At 45.6% G+C, this 21,849-nt stretch overlaps 2 protein-coding genes across 15 annotated transcripts in view; both read right to left on the bottom strand.

The window, feature by feature from the left end:
- The window catches only part of AKAP13 (A-kinase anchoring protein 13), a 104,177-nt gene extending 98,163 nt beyond the window's left edge, over positions 1-6,014 (bottom strand). For 8 of the 9 annotated variants that reach the window (XM_054213435.1, XM_054213436.1, XM_054213438.1 and 5 more), the window contains exon 1: positions 3,133-6,014. In XM_054213435.1, the coding sequence (XP_054069410.1) occupies positions 3,133-5,923 (2,791 nt within the window). In that variant the 5' untranslated portion in view covers positions 5,924-6,014. Of the gene's footprint in view, positions 1-2,365; positions 2,558-3,132 lie in introns of those variants that run through there. The other variant, XM_054213445.1, reaches the window with a different exon arrangement.
- A 3,416-nt stretch (positions 6,015-9,430) lies between these two features.
- LOC128914471 (A-kinase anchor protein 13-like) overlaps positions 9,431-21,849 on the bottom strand; it is a 115,523-nt gene continuing 103,104 nt past the window's right edge. For all 6 annotated transcript variants that reach the window (XM_054213453.1, XM_054213449.1, XM_054213455.1 and 3 more), the window contains 2 exons: positions 21,532-21,715; positions 9,431-9,651 (listed from right to left, as the gene is read on the bottom strand). In XM_054213453.1, the coding sequence (XP_054069428.1) occupies positions 9,441-9,651; positions 21,532-21,715 (395 nt within the window). In that variant the 3' untranslated portion in view covers positions 9,431-9,440. The remainder of the gene's footprint in view (positions 9,652-21,531; positions 21,716-21,849) is intronic.

Below are 21,849 nucleotides of genomic sequence, written 5' to 3'. Positions count from 1 at the left end.
TAAGCTTTAATTACGAAACATATCCCAAAAGAAAATGCAATCACAGAGGTCTCTGGGGCACAGAGCATATTATCGCATGGGTGGTATCATCAGTGACATTTGTTAGTGGTTCATCCTGCTTCTCTACCAGGGGAAGGAAATTGTAGTAAGTACTTTCCCACAGGGAAAATGCCATCGATGAGAATGAAGTGAAGACTGGTAAAATTCAAAATAAGGTGAAATTCTTCTATATGGCAATGAATGTTTTCTTTAAATGCTGAGATCCACTAGGGATATTTCTCCCAGGAGGAGACCTAGGAAGCAGTGTTTACAGTATTTGTTAATTTAAGATGCCAAACCCCAACCACACGACCTAGTCTTGCTGGGGTCGCTTTCTGCCAAGAAGCTGCATCTACTCAGAGGTGTTTTGTCAGCACAGACACATGCCATTTCTTCTCTTCTTGCCCAGCCTGCCTACCGTGGTATCATTTCATATACTAACTGCCTGCCTTCTTACTGAGTAGCATACATCTGCCTGACGTGCAAATAATGCTCTTGAAGAAGCCATTACTCAATCGTAATGCAGTTCTGAGCCCAAAGCTAACAGCATGAGGAGCTGCCTTATGAAAGTAGAATCTTCCAGCTTCATCACCTTCCTTCAATGTTGTGATCAGTCACTAGATATTTGTCTGGATAAGGCAATTACCCCTTTGAGGTCTCTGTTTTGGGGGTAGGGTGAAACTAAGGACAGGCAATGAGATAAACAGGTATATATTTGGCAGCAATTTCACAATATAAGTAAAAAAAAATATAAAGAAGTCAATGATTTGGAGTAATGGAAACTGCAACTATCAGCCAGTTAGATCTCTGATAAATTACCATGACAATAAAACCCTCCGACCACACGTGTTTCTGAGAAATGGCCTCGTGAGATACACTTCCTTTGGGAAGGTTTTATTGTAGTCTATCAAAAAAAAGATCTGATTCATTCAGCTGAGCACCGATGACTCCTGCATGGCTAGAAAATACCCTGTACAAACCCAGGCTGCAAGGGAAAACTCCCCAGCACTGACACAGGAAAGAAGAACTGACACAAAGAACTGAAGGCTGCCACTGAACTAGTACACAAAACACGCTATCCAAAGCTTAGACATCAACATGAAGCATGTGCACAGCAATAATAATAAACAACAATAAATCTGTTCTCTGGGATTACTGCCATATCAGAGTCCTAGATGCTGCTTTATAGGAGGTGAATTTCAGAAATATTTCAAATAGTGAGCTTGGATTCACAGCAGTCACTTGTCTCTACTTTAAGCTAATATTTTATTTGGGCTTCCCTAACATTTTGCCTCAGAGCAATCCTAAAGTTCCTCAAGAGAAGATATTCCAGCTGAAATTTGCTTTGTGCAGCATCCCATTGCAAATATCAACTCTTCCTTTTGGAGAGGTCAGACCGTTGTATTCCAAAAGCTGTAAATCCTTATGTATTTTAAATCAGTGACAGGATCACCTCCTTTTTCCCCCCCCGCTTTCCATACCCTAACACAGAATGATGCCTTAATATTGCTTTCCTACTTCAGTCAGCATCTTATTGGACCGTTTAGTCCCTTCTCCTTTTAAAACCTCGCCTAGACAATGTCATGTCTCCAAGAATCCAACCACAGATAAAGACCTGGACTGTACGGACAGAGCCAGCAGAGCGGGAGGCTCCCAGAAGGAAGGAGCGCTGCCAGGTATTGACTTACAGCCACTCCCGTCCTATTGAACTGTCACTCTGCCACAGCACTAAAATAGCTTCTTTCTGAAAAACGGCTTGCTAATCCGCTTTTAAACCTTTCTGCTTATTTACTAATGATCTCCCGATGAACGTTTACTGGTTATCTCCAGACACATAAACTTTCTAAAACTCCTGAGCTCAACGAGAAAAGGATTTGCTGGACCCATCACTGACTCCCCCCGAAATCAATCTTTTCCCCTGCCCCCAGTTATTCTGCTGTCACATATCAGAACAAATCCTCTGTCATCACCCCATTCTGCATTCAGGCTGAAGAAACTGCTCCCAGCGTTAAAGCAGTGAAATAGCTTTATAACTTCCTGATTTACACCATGGCACATTTTTTTTTTTAATCGCTTAAATGTTTTGTTTGTTTGGTGCTGGGAAAGCAAGAGACACTGTATCATTTTCTCATAGCAAAGAAGAAAATGGCAACTGAAAAAGTTCAGCTGCTTCCATTCAACAGCTGCCTGAACAGGTGGAATATAAAGATCAGATTAGCTCCATGGCTTCAGTAGCAAATTCACCTATGATTTAATTCCAAGCTGGAGCAACAAAGCCATTTCTCTTTCATTCAATTTATCCCTTAATTTCCCTTTTCTGAGTTACCTGGCGAAGTTTTCTATTAGCTCCTGTCGCACGGGCATCAGATGTCTACGCCGTCCCCCAAGTTCCACCGCTTTCTCCCATCACCACTCATCTGCGGGGAATGCCGGTCCCGCTTCCCAGCCGATGGCAGCAAGCGAAACTGAGTTCCAGTACTGCTTAAATGCACTGGAAAACACCCCCAGCTGCTCTGCCCAACAAAAAAACTTTGCAGCCCGGAAAAGGCGGTGGGGGTAGGGCTCACTGGCTCTTTTAAATGACCTAATACCGCCAATTAGGAAGTGGCTTTGCGCAGTTCAGAAGGACACTGGCAGCTGTTTCAAGTAGATGAGCAAAGAAAATGCCCCGTTGTACCCTCTGACTCCACGTTAGCAAAAATAAAGGGGAGAAGAGAAGGAATAGCACTAAGCAAATAAACCCTCTGGCCCACATGAAAGCATATAACTTGAAGATACAGTAATCCAAAGAGCTCCCTCCCATTCATTCCTTCTCCAGGGAGGACTCACGTGCTAAAAATTCCTCTGCACAAACTGATAGGAGATGATGTCCTGCCCTTACCTCCAGTGCCAGCCAAGCAACACGCATTTGAACTGAAAGTTTTAGTACGTAACTTCAGATTTCTTCTTTCTCAGAAGAAAAACCCCAAACACCTACACTTCCTCTGCAAGGCAGGCCTCCGGCTCTTATTTCCCTTCCTTTGCTGATGAGATGCTAGAGGCACACCTACAAAGAAAAAACTAAAAAGTAGGAAACCAACTGATTTTTCCTACCTGTAACAGGCTCAGCTTGTTGCACTGATGGGCTGACGCTCCTCTTCTTTGTCGAGGAACTTAAACCCGTTTCTCCGTTAAGGCTGGCTCCCACATCCACTGCAGTCTGGGGCTCAAGCCCCGCTTTTTCTGTGGCTGGTAATTCCGGGGAACAAGGTGTCTCTGCTGCAAAAACCACTGCATCAAAACTTTTTACCATTTTAGGAACTTTATCCAGAGAGGAGACATCATCTGCCGAAACCAAACTCTTTACTCCCACATTTTCCAGTGACTCAACAGCATGTAAACGGCACGAACACGGTGAGAAGGGCAATTCGGGTATGGCTCGGCTTTGCTTTTCGTTGGGCTCAGCCGAGACCTCCCCCTGAGCTGCTTTTGCAGTGGGACCAGCATCACTCTCGCTGGTTGGATAAATGGTGTCGGTGCTGGAGTCGCTGTCGCACGTGGGCTCTTCTGCGATGGGCTGAAGTGCTGCCCGGGGAAGCACGCTTTCCATATCCCCCTGCTCTTCCGGATACGCTGCAATGGGGGTTATTGCCACCGGCCTTAACGCTTCCTTACCCTCAGAGGCACCGCTCAGGGCTCCCATTTCCAAAGCATCCCGTAATTCGGGGGTGCTGCTGCACGGGGAGATTTGCTGTTGGGTTTGACTGGGATCACATTCCCGGTTCAGCCCTGCATCTGGACAAGGGTTGCTCTCTGCACCCAGTGCCTCGCCTGCCAATGCAGGTCCATGCATGGTGCCTTCTCCTTCACCCACTGCCCCGGTCTCACAGGCTTCTTCAGCAGGGACCATTCCTTTCAGCCCAGCATCCATATTGTTGCCGCCTGCCGCAGGCCCCCCCTGAGTGCAGGCAGAGGGTTTCACAACAGAGGTAAGAAGTTCCTCCGACAGTATCTGCTCCCTGCCACTTGCACAAGCCTCCTGGTCAGGCTCAGCTTTGCCTCCTTCAGCCTCCTCCGAGAGGCTCTGCTCCGGAGAGCCCTCGTCCCCGACATGGTCCCCAGGCCAGCCAGCCCTGGCAGCTACCCTGCCATGCTCCCCGCCGCGCTGCTGGGCGAGCTCTGCCGAGCCTGCTGCCACCACTTCCTGGTTTTGTTTAGATTCTTCATTATGAATTACAGAGGGTGTGCCTATTAAATTACCCTCCACACAGCCTGCGCCCTTGGCACATGGAGCTAATCCAGGGTCATTACCTTGCAGAGCTGCCTCCTGCCCGGGAGGTGCCACTGCAGCGTCTCCCTCCTGACTCGCAGCCAGTCCCTCTCCTCTGGGTAGGGGACAGAGTGATTTCTTCTCACCATTCAGTCCCTCCTGCTCCAAAGCACTTTCTGCTATCTCTGCTTCGCTTTGTGCAGGCTCTTTTTCTGCCAGGCATGTGCTCACATCCTCCAGAGGGAGCGATGCAGGTTCACGTTTGCTCTCTTGAGCAGCGTCCAGTTTTAAGCTGTCGCCCATTTCATTGTTAACAACAGTTTGATCAGCAGAAGGGCAACAGCTAGCAACTTCCTGAGCTCCATCTGCAGAATCTGCGCTTCCTCCATCTATGCTGCTGCTGGTATCAGTTCCTGCTGGTTCCACTTCATAGGCTTTGCTGCCCTCCATTGCTTCAGCTGCATGTTCACTCATCTTACCGCTCTCCTGGCAACTCGCAGGGTCTGCACTGCTTTGATTAGATCCACCATCATCGTTTTCAGGTTTAGCATCAGAGTCATCAGTTTCCACGCTATCTTTCAGTAAGGGTGAGCCGGATTTCCCATCTGTGCAACCTGCTTCCACCTGCCCTTCTTGCTCCCCGCTGCCGTGGATTTCCAAACCAGGACCAGGTTTTGATGCACACAAGGGAACTTTCACTCCATTCACTGCTGGCAACGCTGCCCCGGTGCTCGCAGTGACATCCTGCCCCGCTGCGATACGAGCATCACCTTGGCTTTTTGAGAAGCCACTGTTTACCTGATCAGTGCCTGAGTCCGCCCCGGTCTCCTTGTCATCGCCAGTCTTGCAAAGGTCAACAGAGACATCACCAGTGCCACTGTCTGCATTCATACCGTCATGTGCCAGTACCACTCCCACATTTGCATCCTCCCCATCTGCACACTCAGTGCCATTAAAACCACTGAGTAAGGGCTGAGCAGCACCGGCTAACTCTTCCTTAGCTGGTGATTGCTCTTCTAGGTTTGCCGTCCTCCGTTCACCGGCCTCAGCCATCCCATCCTCTACCTGCTGCTGGCCCGCAGCCCTCTCAGCCGCCCCTGTACAGTTCCTGCATTCAGTTTGGCCCATAGCCACATCCACGCCCTCCGAGGAAGCTGAGGCTTCGCCTGCAGTTTCAACCACAGTAACAGTACTGTCAGCTGCACACTCCTCGGCAGCTTGCGCTTCCTGATGGGTGCTATCTCTACTGCACAAGCCGGCTTGATCCAAACCAACTCCAACAGATGTCATTCCAGCTTCCTCATTTGTATTTCCACAGGATGGAAGATTTACGGCACCGTTTACACTTGCACACGGGCTCACTATGCAGTCCTTCTCATCTGCTACAGTCCCAGAGCCTTCAGCAGAGGTTGGCCCCTCCTCTTCCTTTTTACTCCACGTCACTGTATTTTTACTTTCACAGAAGCACTCTGGGCTCTCTGCATCCCCCAGGCTCAGCAAGTCATTTGGCGCATCACTAAAAGCTCCCAAACTCCTGCTGTTGCATTTGTCCTCCTGGTCGGTTTGGTCTGAGAGCTGCCTGATGTCCTGCTGAACGAGATCAGATGGACTTTCCTGCCTTCCTTCTCTTGCCATTTCTTCTAGGCTCTGAGAGGTAGTGCCCGGGTGACCATCTGGCTCTGCTCCTTTAGCACAGTTGTCTCCAGGATCTCCCAGTACAGGCTCTGTCTGCCTCAAACTCTGTAACAAGACCAAAAAAAGAAAAACACATATATTTTATTATTTTACTCTGTCACATATTTACACTGTATCCATCATCTACAAGAGCTGTATCTACATAATCCTATTTGATGTGATTCCTTCCTCCTTGATGTGATTCTTTCCTCCCTCCTTCTACCTCTATCTGGTGTCCCTTGGGACAGAGTTACAAACAAACTGCAGCGGGTATTTTACGTGTTGGTTTTGTTACGCAGTAATATCGAAATTACTAGAATGACAGAGATTTTGCTTGGAAAGAGCACCTGGAGGTCATCTAGTTCAACCTCCCGCCCGAAGCTGGACTATCGGCAACTTAACATCAGGTCAGCCATGACTTCATCTTGCCAAGTCCCTAAAACCTCCAGTGGTGGAGTACCCGCCACCTCTCTGGGCAACCTGTTCCCCTGCCACACCACCCTTCCATGAAGAAGTTTTTCCTAACGGTCAGCCTCAACACCCTGAAGCTGAAATTTGTCCCTCTGCCCCCTTGTTACACCATCTGCCACCACTGAGAAGAACTGCAATCTTTGTAATTGCTCTGCAAGCAGCTGTAGTCATATTTCTTGAGTGCACTTAAATTCAAGATCAGTAAACAGCAGAATTCAGTCTGCCAAAAAAATGCAAATATATACCAGCCTAGTCCCAAAGGGCTTGAGTAAATGCTACCTAAAAGCAAGTTCAGATCACCGCCCGACGGCCCTCCCCAGTTCTCAACAGCGTTGCTTGATTTTCTCTGTATTAATGGAAACGCTACTTCAGACCTGGGAATTGGCTGACGATGTCCAAACACTGCCACTTGTCTCCTACTCCTAGGACTGAACTAATCATCTAATCTATTCCAGAGAATTGCATGCATAATTAAATATCTGAAATTTACTTCCTAAATGGATATAAGAATTTGAAAACGATGACATACTATTAAAATTAATACGTGCATTGTGTGGAACAGTAGCAATGTACTCAGTTCCTCTCTAATCTGCATTTTCCTTCCAGAGCATCTGCTTTGTCAAGGATCCCTGAAGCTTTTATAGTATGATACAATCAAACCTTTATTTAAAATAACCGTCTCTTTCAATACCTTCTTTTTTATTCTCTTTGCTGCATATCAATGTTCACATCTTAGAAAAACCGACTTGTTAAATTAACGAGTGACCTCAATCCTACAGTGTACACCCCACCGAGCTCCCTTGATTTTCTGTGGCAGGCGCAGGGTTTTGCACCGTAAGCTTTCAGAGGTCACGCTGTTTTCTCAGTAAGTGCCTGTGACTCCCCACAAATACAAAACCCTAATTAACTACTTCAAAACTGTTATTTTTTTGCATTTATTTGTAAAAATACTCCCAAAAGTAGATGCATCCTAAAAGCCTAACTTAAACAGGTCCCTGCAAAATTGGTTTAAGACTCTAGTTCTTAAAGAAATAGAATTTCATACCAAAAAATGTCAGCTTAAACGCCCCTTTTCTCCCTGAATATTAAAATGGCCAATAAGTTAATTGATGCATCACAGGGAACCTTCTGGGTATTGCATATACAAACAGTGGCTAAAATCATCACCGCTATGTTGAGGATATTGCATTTACTCTTCTTTCCACTCTCTGGGGTTTGCAAACAATGAGCACTGCCACTGAATCACAGACCATTAAACATACTTCTGGTGTTTACCATGAACCTCCTTCTTTAAAATCATCCTGCTGCTCAGCCCCCACATATGCGGTCACCTATGCCAGAGCTCCCTGCTTTTGAGGCATCCCAAGATAAAGTTAGCATTGGAGGCAGGCAGCACGGCATCTCCATCCACGGCACAGCGCCAGGAATGGGACGCAGGGCTCTGCGTGCAGCGGTACCCGCAGGCTGTAGCTATTTTTTAACAAGGGCAAAAAAAAAAAAAAAAAGAAAAAAGGATCAAACGGCGTGCCAGCCGTCTGGTGGCTAGAACCCTGCAGCAGGGCACGGAGACCGCGCTTGCTGGTTCCCAGCCAAGATGGACAGACACAGACAACACAACCAGGACAGACAGACACAGACAACAGTGATGCTTGCTTGGGAACAAGCAAGTTTTTCACAAGGAGAGGCCGCGGCAGCCCCAGCATCCTCATGGTGAAATCACTCTGCCGATTGCCTGAAAAATAGAGCCGTCTCCAAAGGAAGTCAACTGGCTTTTAACTGACCCGAAATGAACCTAAATGAAATAATTACAGGGCTGCTTTCCAAATTCAAATCAGATTAGATGTGAAGTGAAACAGTGCTGGAAAGAAAAAGTCTAAACATAGCCTTTTCTGATTTCATTGTCAGGCAAAATGTACCCATCTGGCATTCGCACAAGCAAACAAGCACGCTGGATATGCCACCGTGCTTTAGTGTCTTTCGATGGAAAGGGGAAGCGATTTCACAGTTAGCCTGGGTTTGCCACTCATGCCACCAGTTCCTGTTGAGACCGGCAGTAACTAACATCTCAGGTGCCCAGGGAAGGGTGAGAATGGCTCAGGGTGGCCCATATCTCTGAACGTCCCCCCAGCCCACTGCCTGCAGACAATGATTCCCCCCTGAAGTAAAGGAACAAAAATATACTATTGTTTAGACCTCACAGCTCTGTAACAGCAGATCTATGAGCTGATAAAGAAACTCCCACAAGTGATGCCCGCTGTGCAAGATGCACAGGTGTTTCTGAGAAGTGGCACAGAAGTGTCACACTGTTTCACCTTCCTGACCCAACCGAGTCCCTGTGGCACCTACTTTAAAGCAGTAAGAGGAAGCCCTTCCAAAGCCTCATGGCTCCTACAGTCCAACCACCATGGGGTCCCAAGAGGAGCGCAGCGAGGGAACCGCTATGGACTCACACCCCGTGTGTCCAGGGCAGGCTCGTCCTCTGAGTCCTACACCAAGGTGCTAAGGAAACGGCTGCTTTCTCCATCACCTGCCCCAGAGACTCTCCCCTCAGTCTCCTTTCTGACCCTGAAATTTCCATCTGAACAGAGATGTACCCACCATGTGCAGCCCCCACAGACCCAGCCCTGTGCCGGAGCCTGCCTGATGGCTGACAGACACTGTGGAGGGACAGTCCACCTCCAGGGAGGTTTCCCTGCCCATCCAAGCAGGTCCCAGCCTAATGGAGAAGGCAGGAGCTGGGAGCAGAGAGAGCCCACAAGGCCAAGCAAAGCCAGCTTTGCACAGCCCCAAACCCGTTTCTCTTCTGAGAGGGAAAATTTGCTGCCTAGTACAACTTGATCAGATCTCCCTGTGCTCAAACGAGAAGAAAATAGGCAGATGTCTACCTGGATGTTTGCTAATGACATCCAGAGAAAATGTCAAGGTAAATATACCCCCGAAGGGTGCTTACATAGGGAAGTCCTCCACAGGTGCCAGCCTGCAACCAGCCAGCTCCGCTTCTCTGTCATCACCTCAGCCTTTTCCTTACCCTGTGCTGGTGGCTCTGCATGTGCATCTGAAGGTGCCGTATGTCACTCTCCAAGCTGGCTGCTACCCCTTGCTTGGCTTCAGCTGTCAGCATGTAAACATCCAGCCCGCGGTGGTGCTTCACGCTGTAGTCCCCCGAGTGCACAGTGTGAGACAAGGTGCTCCAGGAGTCCGGTTCCCTGGCTTCCTCTCTGCAATGAAACAAGGGCAGGTTAATCTGCAGGCGAGGAGGGATGCTGCATTGCAGGACACGCACGCTGTTCTTCACTCTGGACAGTCATCTAATCAACGGCCCGAGTGAAACAGAGCACCGGCTCCAGGGCCAGACAAATACACACGCACACTCCTCAGTCTTGAAAATTAACGTGATTTGGAGTTAATGCCAGCCACAAGCTTTATTTCACAAGGTCTTTGTCAGGTAGAGAGACCTGCTTTTTTCCCCAGACTACGAGAGACTAGCAGCAAAGGGCACAAGAATTGCTTTTTTAAATGGAATTTATTAGGTGTAGATCACGAAAGCAGCTATTGCAGAAAAACAGACACCTGAAAGACGGACTGCAGAAGGACAAGTTAGAAGGAATGGGGAGTACTGTGATACTGATACTACAACTTCTACACTGAAACCAGCAGACCACTTCACAAACACCCAACAGCCATCAAATTGTAGCAATTTTTTCACTCCTGAAATGAATTTAGCTTGCCCTGTGAAACTGCTTCTGTGCAAGATGTTCTCAATGTTGTGAGACAGCTGTCCTTCTGCAGCAGTGTCCCAGAGTTTCTTTTTACTAATCAAAAGAAAAGAAAGGAAAAAAAGATGCTGCTGTAGATCGGAATGAAAAAATAACTCAGCAGTTACATGCACTCAATAGAAATTTCTATTCAGTCATCTCTTTTGGAATGTCAAACCCTGACTTTGCACAGGCTTGTGACTCAAAGCAGTAATTCCTCAGGTCTCACTGAGCTGCACAGAGGCTACATCGCCCCTTTAAGGGGGTGAGGAAACATTTATCTTCTTGAGGTGTTCATCTAAAGCTTCAGATTTAGAGATTTCATTTTGAATCAGAACTGATTCAGGAAACTCAGGATCTGTTTTAATTGTCGCAGGACAGAGCAGCTCACACAGGTCCCTCCTGAGCGCTGCATCTCCCAGGAGAGATGTGGAGCTGAGCAGGAACGTTACGGGAGCGGGGGCTTTGGCTGACCTGCTCAGGGGGGTGAGAAATGGAAATTTCTCTGTTTTCCTTTCACTAGGGCTGCATCTACCGAGTGCCTGCCCAAGCCGAAAGCATGTCCCCTCCTTGTCATGGAGACCAGCCACAACAGGCATCCCCAGCTTTGCTCTGCAGCACAGCTACAGATTACCCTCCAGGGGGTTTGGGACAGAGACTCTATGCAAATAATTAAGGAATTCAAGAAGGTATGTATATAGAAATGTATACCGTCAACCAGGTAAAATCACACACAGCTTTCAGCATCTTAGCCGGCTGGTTTCTTACTTTAAAAGTAGCAAACCTTTCTAATAGGCAGGTGAAGCCCTGGGCTCAGGCAAACCACAGGGCTACCTCTCTGGGAAACCACACAATTTAGAAAGCAAAGTTGTAACGAGCAAACAATAACACGATTGGCAACAGGAATGGGCAGAGCAGGGTAGGGAAACGGTCGGACAGTTCATGACATGGCAGAGAAACCTGTGCAGACGTCGGTGGTGGCAGTGGCTGTCCCCACTCTGCCCCGGAACAGCCACCCATCCGCTCCTGTGACTCATTTTGGGCTAAACCTGCAGGGAAATTCAGACAAAGCAAAACTACGTCTTCCACCCTTCACCACCGTTTAAATCAACTGACTTCAGTAGAACTAGTCTTGATTTACGCAGACTCAATATTTCTACAGAGAAACAGAAGTATGCGGCCAGTTTTTGGTGGTGATTAGTACAAATCCATGGAGGCACTGAAGTCAACTGAGTCATTAGAAGTGACTAAAGAAATGACCTTCCTTTATCAAGGAAACAACACAGACATTTCTGTCTGGAGTATTTTTCTTTTCAGCTGTCATATATGCAAAACTACTGTACTCAGGGCCACTCTCAGAGTACAACGAGGCAGTCAGCACAAAATCCATGTTCACCCATTCATGGACAACATCAGCCGGATTAAAGAACCAAGCATGATGAGTCTGCTCCACTTTCTCATCAGCTTCAAGTACACTTACGAGCATCTTCAAATCAGCACCCACAAAGCAGCCTGTACAACGTGAGCCTTAAAGGACCCTCAGAGACTTCAAAAAGCCTCAAAATCTGGAGCGAGATGACAGGCACAGTCCCCTGCAACACTCCACAGCTTCTGCGATTCGCCACCTTCACATGGCCCAGACCGATCAAATAATCACTTCTGCTTACAAAGACAGCAATTTCTTTTCATATTCAAGCTGCCGATCTGTGTTACACTCTCATAAAGTGCTTTAAACCTTTTGAAAAACGAAGCTCTTTCCCCCACCCAGCCAACAACGAACAACTCCAAACTCTCGTTTTCAGTAGCAGTCACCCAGGTTGCCCAAAATTAAGCAGTAAGGTAGTGGATGGCTCAATCTATTGATGCCTTCAAATCATCCCTTTCATACACCGCTGCATCCCGGCACTGATGGCCCGCAGCAGAGAGCAAAAACAGGTATTCACAAGTGTTAACTTGTTTGCACACTGCTATTTCTGTCATTCGGGCAATCACTTCCAAGGGCACGTAGATCACATGAGAAGATGTTCCTGCACGTTTGTCTTCATACATTGAGCTTAACTGTTTGTTTCACTCCCGCATGTCTCACTGCAAGCCCTGGTTTTTATTGAGAGATGATAAAAACACACTTTCTTCCAGGGGAAAAAAAGCTTTGCAGTTATGTATTTTGTACTGCCTGGTTGTGAAGGATCCTTATTTTGTACAGATTGGGAATTTCTGCAGTAATTGTATACAAGTGCATACCCAAGCTGGTCTACTAGGAGATAAAAATAGATATGCAAATATTTACTGAAGACTTAATAACAAAAATGTACATAGAAACTCCAGCATTCAAGTCTGAAAATCTGCTTCCATTCAGCACAAAAATTCAGTTTGCTGCCGTTTGCTAGCAGCAAGGGAAATCTGTCTTATGAGGTTTAACCGTCCTGGGTCAATTCTTTCTCATCCTCCCTTTTCAACAGCTTCTCATCAACATACATAAAAGATAACCAGAGAACTGAAAATTTCATTGGTGTAATCTTTGAGCCCAACTTCTGCAGAATAAAGTATCTTGCTTGGTTAAAAAAGCGAGGGCTGACCGATAAGGTTGACAGCGTTCACTAGCTCCATGCTCAGCACAACCATGTTGTGTCCCCCTGAAAAAGCCTGGAAGAAATCCTCCGCCTCTGGCCCCTGCTACTTCTGCTGGAGGCTGCTGTCCCGTGGATGTAAACCCAGAAGGGAAATTGATGGCTTCTGGAAAGGACAGACTTACCAGCTGGCCCTTCATCCGCAGAAAGGTGGCTCAAAGAAGGATGCTGACCCTAAACAGGGTGAGAGGAGACGCAAACAAGCCTCCAAACTACTCTCAGGCCATGCCCTGCTCGATACAGGGGCTGATTAGATTGCTTAAATGGCAGCATCACCTCCTGCCCATTTGGCTCATAAGACAAGACGATAGGTAGTGTTCTTTAAACCTCCGAGCATTGCCCGAGTAAGACTCGTGCCTGGCAAAGGAGGAGCCGTACCATACTCATGTGCTGAATCTCTCCTCGTCTCGCCGGGGAGCAGATAGGATGGCCCTGGGCCAGCGAGCGGTGGAAAGAGGGAGAGGAAAGCCTGCACCGACACAGCGCGGCTCCCGGCTTCCTGCAGATACAGGCGAGATACTTTTAAGAAGGGGGAAGATAAGTGAGAAAGGGAGAACAAAAAACCCAAGTAAAAGCTCTGCCCGCCTTCAAAAGTTGCAGAAATGGTGCTGGGTGACAATGGTTTGAAATTCGGCAGTGCCAGTGCTCCTGGCAGGCATGTTTTCTCATATGGAGATAACGGGTTTTGAACAGAGGGGAAAGGAAGAGGAGGGGGAAAAGATCAGAGGAGGAACAAAAAAGCCTTAGTGGGTCAAGCAGAACCTCGTGTTAGGAATATTTGTTCCACACTTTTACAAATGGGCAAGGAAGGCGGTGTGGGAGCTCAAGGTGTTATTTCCTGGGGATATCCCCTTCAGATTTCTGAGCTAGACATTGCCTGAAACAAAACAAACTCAATAGCGTTGCCGGCTCTTATGATCTTACTGTAAGTCTGACAACAGCTGTGGGTTTTTTCTGAAAGCATCACCCCCTAGATTCACGTGATAAAGAAGGAAAAACAACCCACCAAACTACTTCTTTTTTTCTTCTTCTTAAATTAAACAAAGCCCCAAGTAATATGCTTACAGTGAAAGGCTAGGAAACGCTAGAATTTAGATGCTCTTATCTGTAATAAATAAATAAAAACTAAAAAATAAATAAAAACTAAACTAAACTGAAATTTAATCTTACATCCTTATTCAAATTCTGAATTGTTATTGTTGTTATACTATTACACTGAAAATACTAGATCAGACAAACTGTGACCTGGGATAAACAAGCAACAGTGCCTACTGGGACAGGATGCTGGGCTTGGTGGCGATTGCACAACATGTGTCTAGCACAGGCAATTTAAATCAAGCCAACAACCCTTCCTGTGAAAACCCAGCACCAGACTTAACGCAGTCACCAGCATCTAAACCCAAGACTTCTTAGAAATTTGACAAATTAGAACTCCAACGCTATTTGCAGAAGTGTTGGGGTAATAGAGGCTTTCTACAGGTATGATCAACTTTGCACCCACAATCTTTAGTGACACACAAAATTCAAGTGCACACAAACACTTTCTTGCTCCTACTTGTTTTTGTAACCATCAATATGCATTGTATATGAGACTCGGAAAACACCTGCAAGCAGTATGTGCTAGAATGGGTTCAAACAAATCAACCATTCATAAATTTGAAAGCTATTTAACAAGCACAGCATTCATACTTCAGGTGTTTCCAAGCGTTCCAAAAGCCCCAGGAAAGTAAAGAAAAAAAAAAAGTTTCTTATATAAGAAAATTTTATAGATCACTCACTAATTTGAATACTTTTGATGTTGAAGGAAAGAGTTAAAGTTCATCTGATGTAGAAATGATGACTAATCCCTTACGGTGCTTCACACAAACATGAACTGCAGTGGGTTCGGACACTGAACTGAATTCAGGATTGCATAACCTACCCTTCAATAGCGGATTAAATATTTAGCAACTGGATTCAAAATACTTAATACTAACTTCTCAGTCCATTGATCAACACATTATACAGTAGGAAATCATAGAAGAGAAAAAGCTGGCTTGGTCCTTCAACAGCGGTTTGCAGACGCACATATCCTACGAGAAGATGTCCAGTATTTCCTACCACAAAGGGTTTGTGCTCCTAAACCCAAGCATTTCTTAGGCCCCAATGTTAATTATATATTAAAAAAATAAAATGCAGCTACAAACTGTCATCAACTATATTTGCCAAAAAGTACAATGTGCATTCCATACAATAACTGTCTGTTATTAAATGTGCTTTTCCATTTGTTTTATTTTCATAGATTTATCTCTGAAAGATACCCTGCTCGGGATGTGGAGCCGTAGGTCCAACACAAAACTCCACGTCAACTTGGAGTCACATCAGTAAACAAAAGAAATTTAAGGTGCATTTATGAAATGCACTCAGAGCAAAACCAGATGCCATCTGTTGCATTTTAAATACAAAAGCACAGTCATGGAGACTACTTCATCAAGCAATGTTTCCTTTACTGCTAAAACCGGCATCTTAGATCAGGACAAGCGATATGGAAGGAAGACTTGTCTCTGCAGAACATCTCCGTGTGCTGCAAGTGAGCGTGACCACAGACTCCGTAACGCAACCCAAAGATGAAGCTGTTGCTTTGGCTGCCTCTGACACAGCAGTTTACAAAGTCTTCTTCTACAATAATCTGTTCAAACTACAATCCCCACCATGAACGTCACTACCTCTAGCAGATCTGTTCCAGAGACTAAATACAAGTATCCTAACCAGGTATCCAGCTGACCCACACCTGAAGCCAAAAACCCAGCAGTTCTCAGAAATCACTTACCTGCCTTTTCTAAATTTATCCTGAAATGGAGCTGGTCTATCATAACCATTTAGCAATCATGCAAGGCTTATTATAGGGGCTTATGGCCCCTATAATTTTTGGGATCACCTCCAGATCAAGATTGCTGTTGGGGGCGGGGCAGGGGGAATAATTTTCTTCTCGTATCTGACCACATCTTCCCAAATCTCTTCTTCTTCTCCTCACAAGCCTGTTTACATGAACATCATCTCCCAGGACCTCCAATTTCTGAGCAGGATATCAGAGACAGTAAAAAGCTGTTTCTACCATACAGACAAAGCCACTTCTCTGTCTTCTGTATTCAGAGGTAGATACATACAAAACAAAGGAGAGGAGGGAGCCAAAAAATGAAAAGACATGTCTTCACAGGGATGTGGGAACACACTAGGAAACCAGTAAAAGCTGGAGCATGCCGTGGTGAGTCGGTGGAAAGAGAGAAACACAAACTCTTCCTGCTCCATCATGATCACACCTGATTCCTCCGTCCCTCTGCTCCCAGTCTGCTCCTCTGCCGTGGCCAGAAGAAACCCACACCACCTCAGCATCCTAAGCACGATGATCAATCAATTAAACAATGGTGTTCCAAACAATAATCTTAAAGTTCAGCAATACACAGCCACAAAACCAGACCCCGTTGGATCACCGCTCCTGCCACGCTTCTGTAGCTAAACGGCATCTTAACAAACGCATCTCTCATGAGGTCCTCCTTCACTGCCCTTCTATAACGTCTTTGTATTCCCCTTTAAATGTTAAATTTGTGCCAGCGCTTATAGAGACACAAAGTCAACTGTTCTCCTCTCCAAGCCATATCCTAAACCTACTGCCCGGCACCCTGAATAGCAACTGAAAGGACCTGTTGCTTGTTTTAGGGTGGAAGAATAGAGGGAAATACATCAGCATTACTTCAACAAACTCTTTAGCCGTTGATTCTGCTTAGCCAGAAATAAAAATACGTGTAGCATCACCTGCCCAGTGTGGTGACAACCTCCTGGCCACCAGCATGTCCCCCGCTGCATCCTGCTCGTGTTCCCTGTATAAAAATACTGGGAGAACTGGTGTAACCAAGGGGAGACTCGGAGCCTTGCACACAGTTCCCAGCTCGCGATAACGGCAAGGGTGCACAGAGGAAAGGGGGGTTCAGCCTGTGCATTCTCAGGGGTACAAGCACCCTGGTTACATACAGCTGCCGCCATCTGGCACTGAAGTCGGAGCAGTTGGCCATGTTTTTAGCCCCAGGAAACTAGTGATTTTGGAAAGCATCTGCACCACAGACAGCTCTGTGCCTATGCAAAGACTGTATTTAATGGAACAACTTAACACCAAAATTCAATGAAAAACGTCCATCTTTAAATACCGTCCGATTTGGCAAGTCACTGTAAGAAATGCTTATTTTTAAGAACACGCTTAAACTCTCTGCTGAACATGAACTGGATGTTTCTGAAATTAAACACATGCTTAAAGGACTTGCTAAGCTGGGGTGCAAAGAAATGAGGTACCAAGCAAATCCTCTCACAGCTTTGGCTCAGAAAAGCAGAAAAGTGTATTCAATTATAAAAGTAAAGTTACTGAAAAATCTCCCTCATTTGAGAGGCACCATGGAGATTACAGCACAGACTTCACCAATTACTTACGTAAAATCAGAACAATAGCAAATGATAATCACGGATTGCAAAACGTTCATAAAACCCTCCTGCTACCAGTGAGTTATTCCTCATGTGTGTTAATTAAATCAGTTTAATTTTGGAAATGCAGACTTGTACTGACTTACAGTTTCACATACTGAGCCACCTGGCTGTCACCAGGAGATCCGAAGAGCGAGCAATCCCAGAGCTGTGCAGAAGCGCTTTATAGCAGTAAGCAGGCAGAGAAACCAGCAAAGGCCAAAGTAATATTAGAGTGAAAAACTCAGAGACTGTTAGAGCTCTGACACTTCTCCTTTGTAAGGACTGGAAAAATGCAGGAGTTTTTCTTATGGGCTTTACTTTTGTCTTACTCCCCCTTTTTCAGGGGACATAAATCGCTCTCAGCTGTGAAGGAACTACAAGCATTTGGCTTCACGGAAAAAAACAATACTTTGGGGTTACCAGACAGAACTCTGTTCCGCAGAAATGAAATCAGAAATAAAATCAGCGTTTGTATGTTTTACAAAACTGCACTTCCGACTTCCCTGAAATCCTGCACGCTCGCTATTTCTTGGAGCCATTTTCCTTGCCTGACTTCGGGAGCACTGAAGAACATGGAGCTGGCAGGCAGATTGTATCACCGCACCGAGCTGCATTTGAAAACATCAACTACTGCAAACTGCAGCTGTCCTATTGCAGAGGCCAAGTTACTCACCGGGAGCATATTACTCCCTGTTTAATAAACTTTTCGGAGCCAGCCCTTCTCTAACGAGCAGAGCAGCCCAGCGCTGCCAGTGCCCCACAGTCAGCATCGCCCGGTTTCTACCCAGCGAAGCAACGGGCTTCAACCAAGGACCCTTCGCTTTGGAATTTGCTCCTACCAGACTCAGGAATTATTGAAAGTCAGAGAGGGCTGTGCAACCTGCCTAGTTTCCAAAGCTTTTTCATGGAAGTAAAGCTAACTTGTTTAACTTGTATTTAAAATTTGTATTCAAATTTGTATTAAAAAAAACCAAAACAACAAACTGTTAACCAAGCTGCCAGCAAGCAAACAAGAATGTTTCTACAGAAAATCCTTTTTTCCCGCCCCTAAAAAACTCCTGCCCTTATGGACTGTCCTATATCATTTGCACCACAGGACAATGCTTTACTGTGCAGTTTCTCGAAGATCAAACAAGCACCATCAGGAACAACACACAGCCAATGAATAAACACTGCTGTCAGCACCCTGCTCTCCATCCCACGTGTGCTCTATCGCAGCTCCTCAGTTTGGTCCCAAAAACAGCAGCCCATGCACCTTTCCTGCCAGAGGATGCAAGAGCCAGTGCACAAGCTCAGGACTATGGAAAGGAATACTTCAAGGGCTGTAAGATTTAAATTGGAAGCGTCTTTCTGTTTTTTTTGTACATGAAGAACCGCAGCAGCTGAAAAGGGAAAGCTCATCTGATAAACAGAAATTTAAAATGTCACCAGTGCAATTAGTTTTTGAGAAAAATATTTACACCGCAGCTGAATCAAGCTGCTTTGCAGCTGAACCCTGGCAAAACTGCAACAACGGAGAAGGTTTTGTGTCCGCTTTTTAATGATTGTATGCTAATTACAGGAAAATTTCACCCCTTCCCAGTGCTGGCTGGGAGAATCATTGTAAAATGCAGGGTCCCACGAATTAGCAAGCTAGTGAACAATAAAATCCCCCCAAGGATAATGCATCACAAAACACACTGCATTCATTTATTTGGCGCAGTGCAGTTTAATTACTTGTAAAAATAATGACTCCTTTGTACGGGTTCTCACTAACATGCGTTGCTGCTCTGTATTTTGCTGAGTGCTACGAGTTGCATGCCAAATTTCTGTGCATGGATTATTCAGCGTGCGCACAAGCAGAGCGCAGAAAAGAGGTTGCACAGTATCCATTGTGTTTTGACAGCACATAAATGATATATACTCTCTTCATGGAATTTGGCTGCTTTTCTGTATTTTGAAACTCAATATTTCTCCTCTCAATAGGGATTTTCAAGCCCCAATCCCATCGCATTGCAGAAAGCACTAAGCACAACAAAAATCTCTGCTGGGAAATCAGGATGTGTCCGTTTTGCAGCCATCACCCTCCCATGGGGAAGGGCCATGGAGGTCCCCACATCACACCGTGCTCCCACCGCTCTGGCCAGCCCCAAGCTCGTACCGCGGTGCTTCACCAGCGTCCCACCCATTGAGAAAAGGAGTCCGTGACTACCAGCATCCACAGATTTCTGTTTGCAGGCCTTCATGGAGACAGCAGGGGTTTGAGAGTCACGGGATATGTGGGATGGCTCTCAGATGTTTATACATTATATTTCCACTCAGCAGCCCAAGAGGAAAACTAACCATAATGAACAGTTTAAGGATATACTAGAAAGAACAGGACCGGGGATCTTGATGGTAACGTTACAGAAGTGGATAGTGTCTTGGTCTTGCTAGTGCCTTATTTGCAAAGATGAACTGTAAAGGTCATCAGAGAAACCCCTTGGATTACACCAGCAGCATCCATTAAAGCCAACGGCACAGGACAATGCCAGGTAATCCAAGTCCTCCCTCTTCTTTCTTTCCACTCAGCGAGAACTGCCATTCCAATACTGGAATCGGTTGTGAAATACTCCACCAAATACATGAATAGCTGTTGTAATAGCTTTGTTTACTTCCCATTTCTTTTTAAATTACCAGCTCCACTCATATTCAAATTGCAGTATGTGCTGTGAGCTCTATAATCAAGTTTTGGCCAATTTAGGCTTTCTATAATAAAGTTTTGGCCAACTTAAGCTTCTTTACAGTCTGTAAAGTCTGTTAATATGGTCAGTCTCACCTTGGAGAATTTTGCTACAGTTACAGGATGAATTTGTACGTTCCAATTGTACAAGATAGCCTGCAAGAGAGTTGTGTTGAACTGACTGTTGAACTTGATGAAGAAAAAAGTAATATTGTCATCATCTCTGTGTTAATCCCAGCCAAGTGTGGCAGACAAAAAGGCTATAGAATCATAGAATGTGTTGGGTTGGAAGGGACTTTTAAAGGTCATCCAGTCCAACCCCCCTGCAGTCAGCAGGGACATCTTCAACTAGATCAGGTTGCTCAGAGCCTCATCAAGTCTGGCCTTGAATGTCTCCAGGGACGGGGCCTCCACCACCTCTCTGGGCAACCTATAGCTCCTGTCCTACCCTGCACCTTCTCCTTCACCCTGACTTTGCATGTGGTTGGCTGAATTGTTAAAGATGAAACTTAAATGCAATCACTCCGCTAACACAAATCATATTTTTTGCCTTCTAACAGTCCGTCCAACAACTATAGAAAGAAGAATAATTTACAATTTCTAACACAGAAATGTCGCGTGATAATGTGGACAACACAGCAGACTCCTAAACATGACATCGGGTCACTCAACATAAACCCCTAGTATCTGAAATCTCAATTGAGAAAAACAAAGTTAATAACAAAGCTTAAGAGAACCAGGCATCAGAATAACACACATGCAGACCAAATCTTTTCTCCTTTACAAATGGACCCCTCGGGACTTATTTAAGCTCTTTGTCTTTATTAGCCTCAGCTTTTAAAGCTAGATCTCCAAGCATTTGCTATTCAAACATAACTTGTCATACTCTGAAGAATTCCTTGTAAAACACTGCAGTATATGCTCATGCCAATAGTTACTTCCTACAAGTTTGTAAGATCTGTCTGCTTCTCCAGACCAATCAAGAGAGTTTCTGCTGCTAAATAATTGCTTTAATTCTTACCAAACTTTTTTACCTATACTGGTAAGATACCTATTGTCTACAAGATACTGCCTTCTTTCAATACAATTACCATTATTTCACTTAAACAAAACACTCCACATCTACAAAGTAAGAACACAACAGTCAACCACCACCACAAAGCCCACTCGCTTCCCTCTTTTGGGCAGCTGTGCTTGTTTGAAGAAAAGTTTTTTCACTTGTGTTTGCATAAGGTTTGTCTTAATTAGTCAATATTACAGTGACTCACTTTGGGCTTTAAGAGACAGCTGGAAGGAGAACACTGTGCAACAGAAAAGGAGAACGCAACAACATTATTGCATTTCCCCTAAACCTTAAGGACCTGCTCCCACTGTTGCTAGCAAGAAAGGTAAAAGCAAAATTACACAAAAAGTGCCTTTAAGGGTAGAGTATAGCTCTTAAACACGATTCAGTGATAACGTACAGCAAAGGCAAGCATGATACAGAATGGAAAACTAGCAGAGGAACCATCAAATAATCCTTACTCTGTCAAAAGCTGGTGCAGCTTCTGGTAGCCCCTCTCCAAGGCCAAGCTCACGGGTGTTGCCCCTTCGTTGTTGTGGATGCTGAGAGCTCCTCTTCCACCCGGCTGCTGGAGCAGAAACCACGTCAGCCGCAGCAGACCCAGCCTCACCGCAAAATGCATCAGTGTTTCCCGAGGGACGTTCTCTGGGAAGAAAGAAAAAAAAAAAAAAACAAAAAAAAACCAAAATGGGAATTTGTAGGCTGAGGGTTAGGGGAATGCCATATCCCCACCTCCCAGCCCCACCACACACAACGGCTGGCATGGAGCTGCCAGCCCA

Source organism: Rissa tridactyla, chromosome 9 (genome assembly GCF_028500815.1).
Source record: "Rissa tridactyla isolate bRisTri1 chromosome 9, bRisTri1.patW.cur.20221130, whole genome shotgun sequence".
Taxonomy (NCBI): domain Eukaryota; kingdom Metazoa; phylum Chordata; class Aves; order Charadriiformes; family Laridae; genus Rissa; species Rissa tridactyla.
This window is presented reverse-complemented; position numbering and strand designations above follow the sequence as displayed.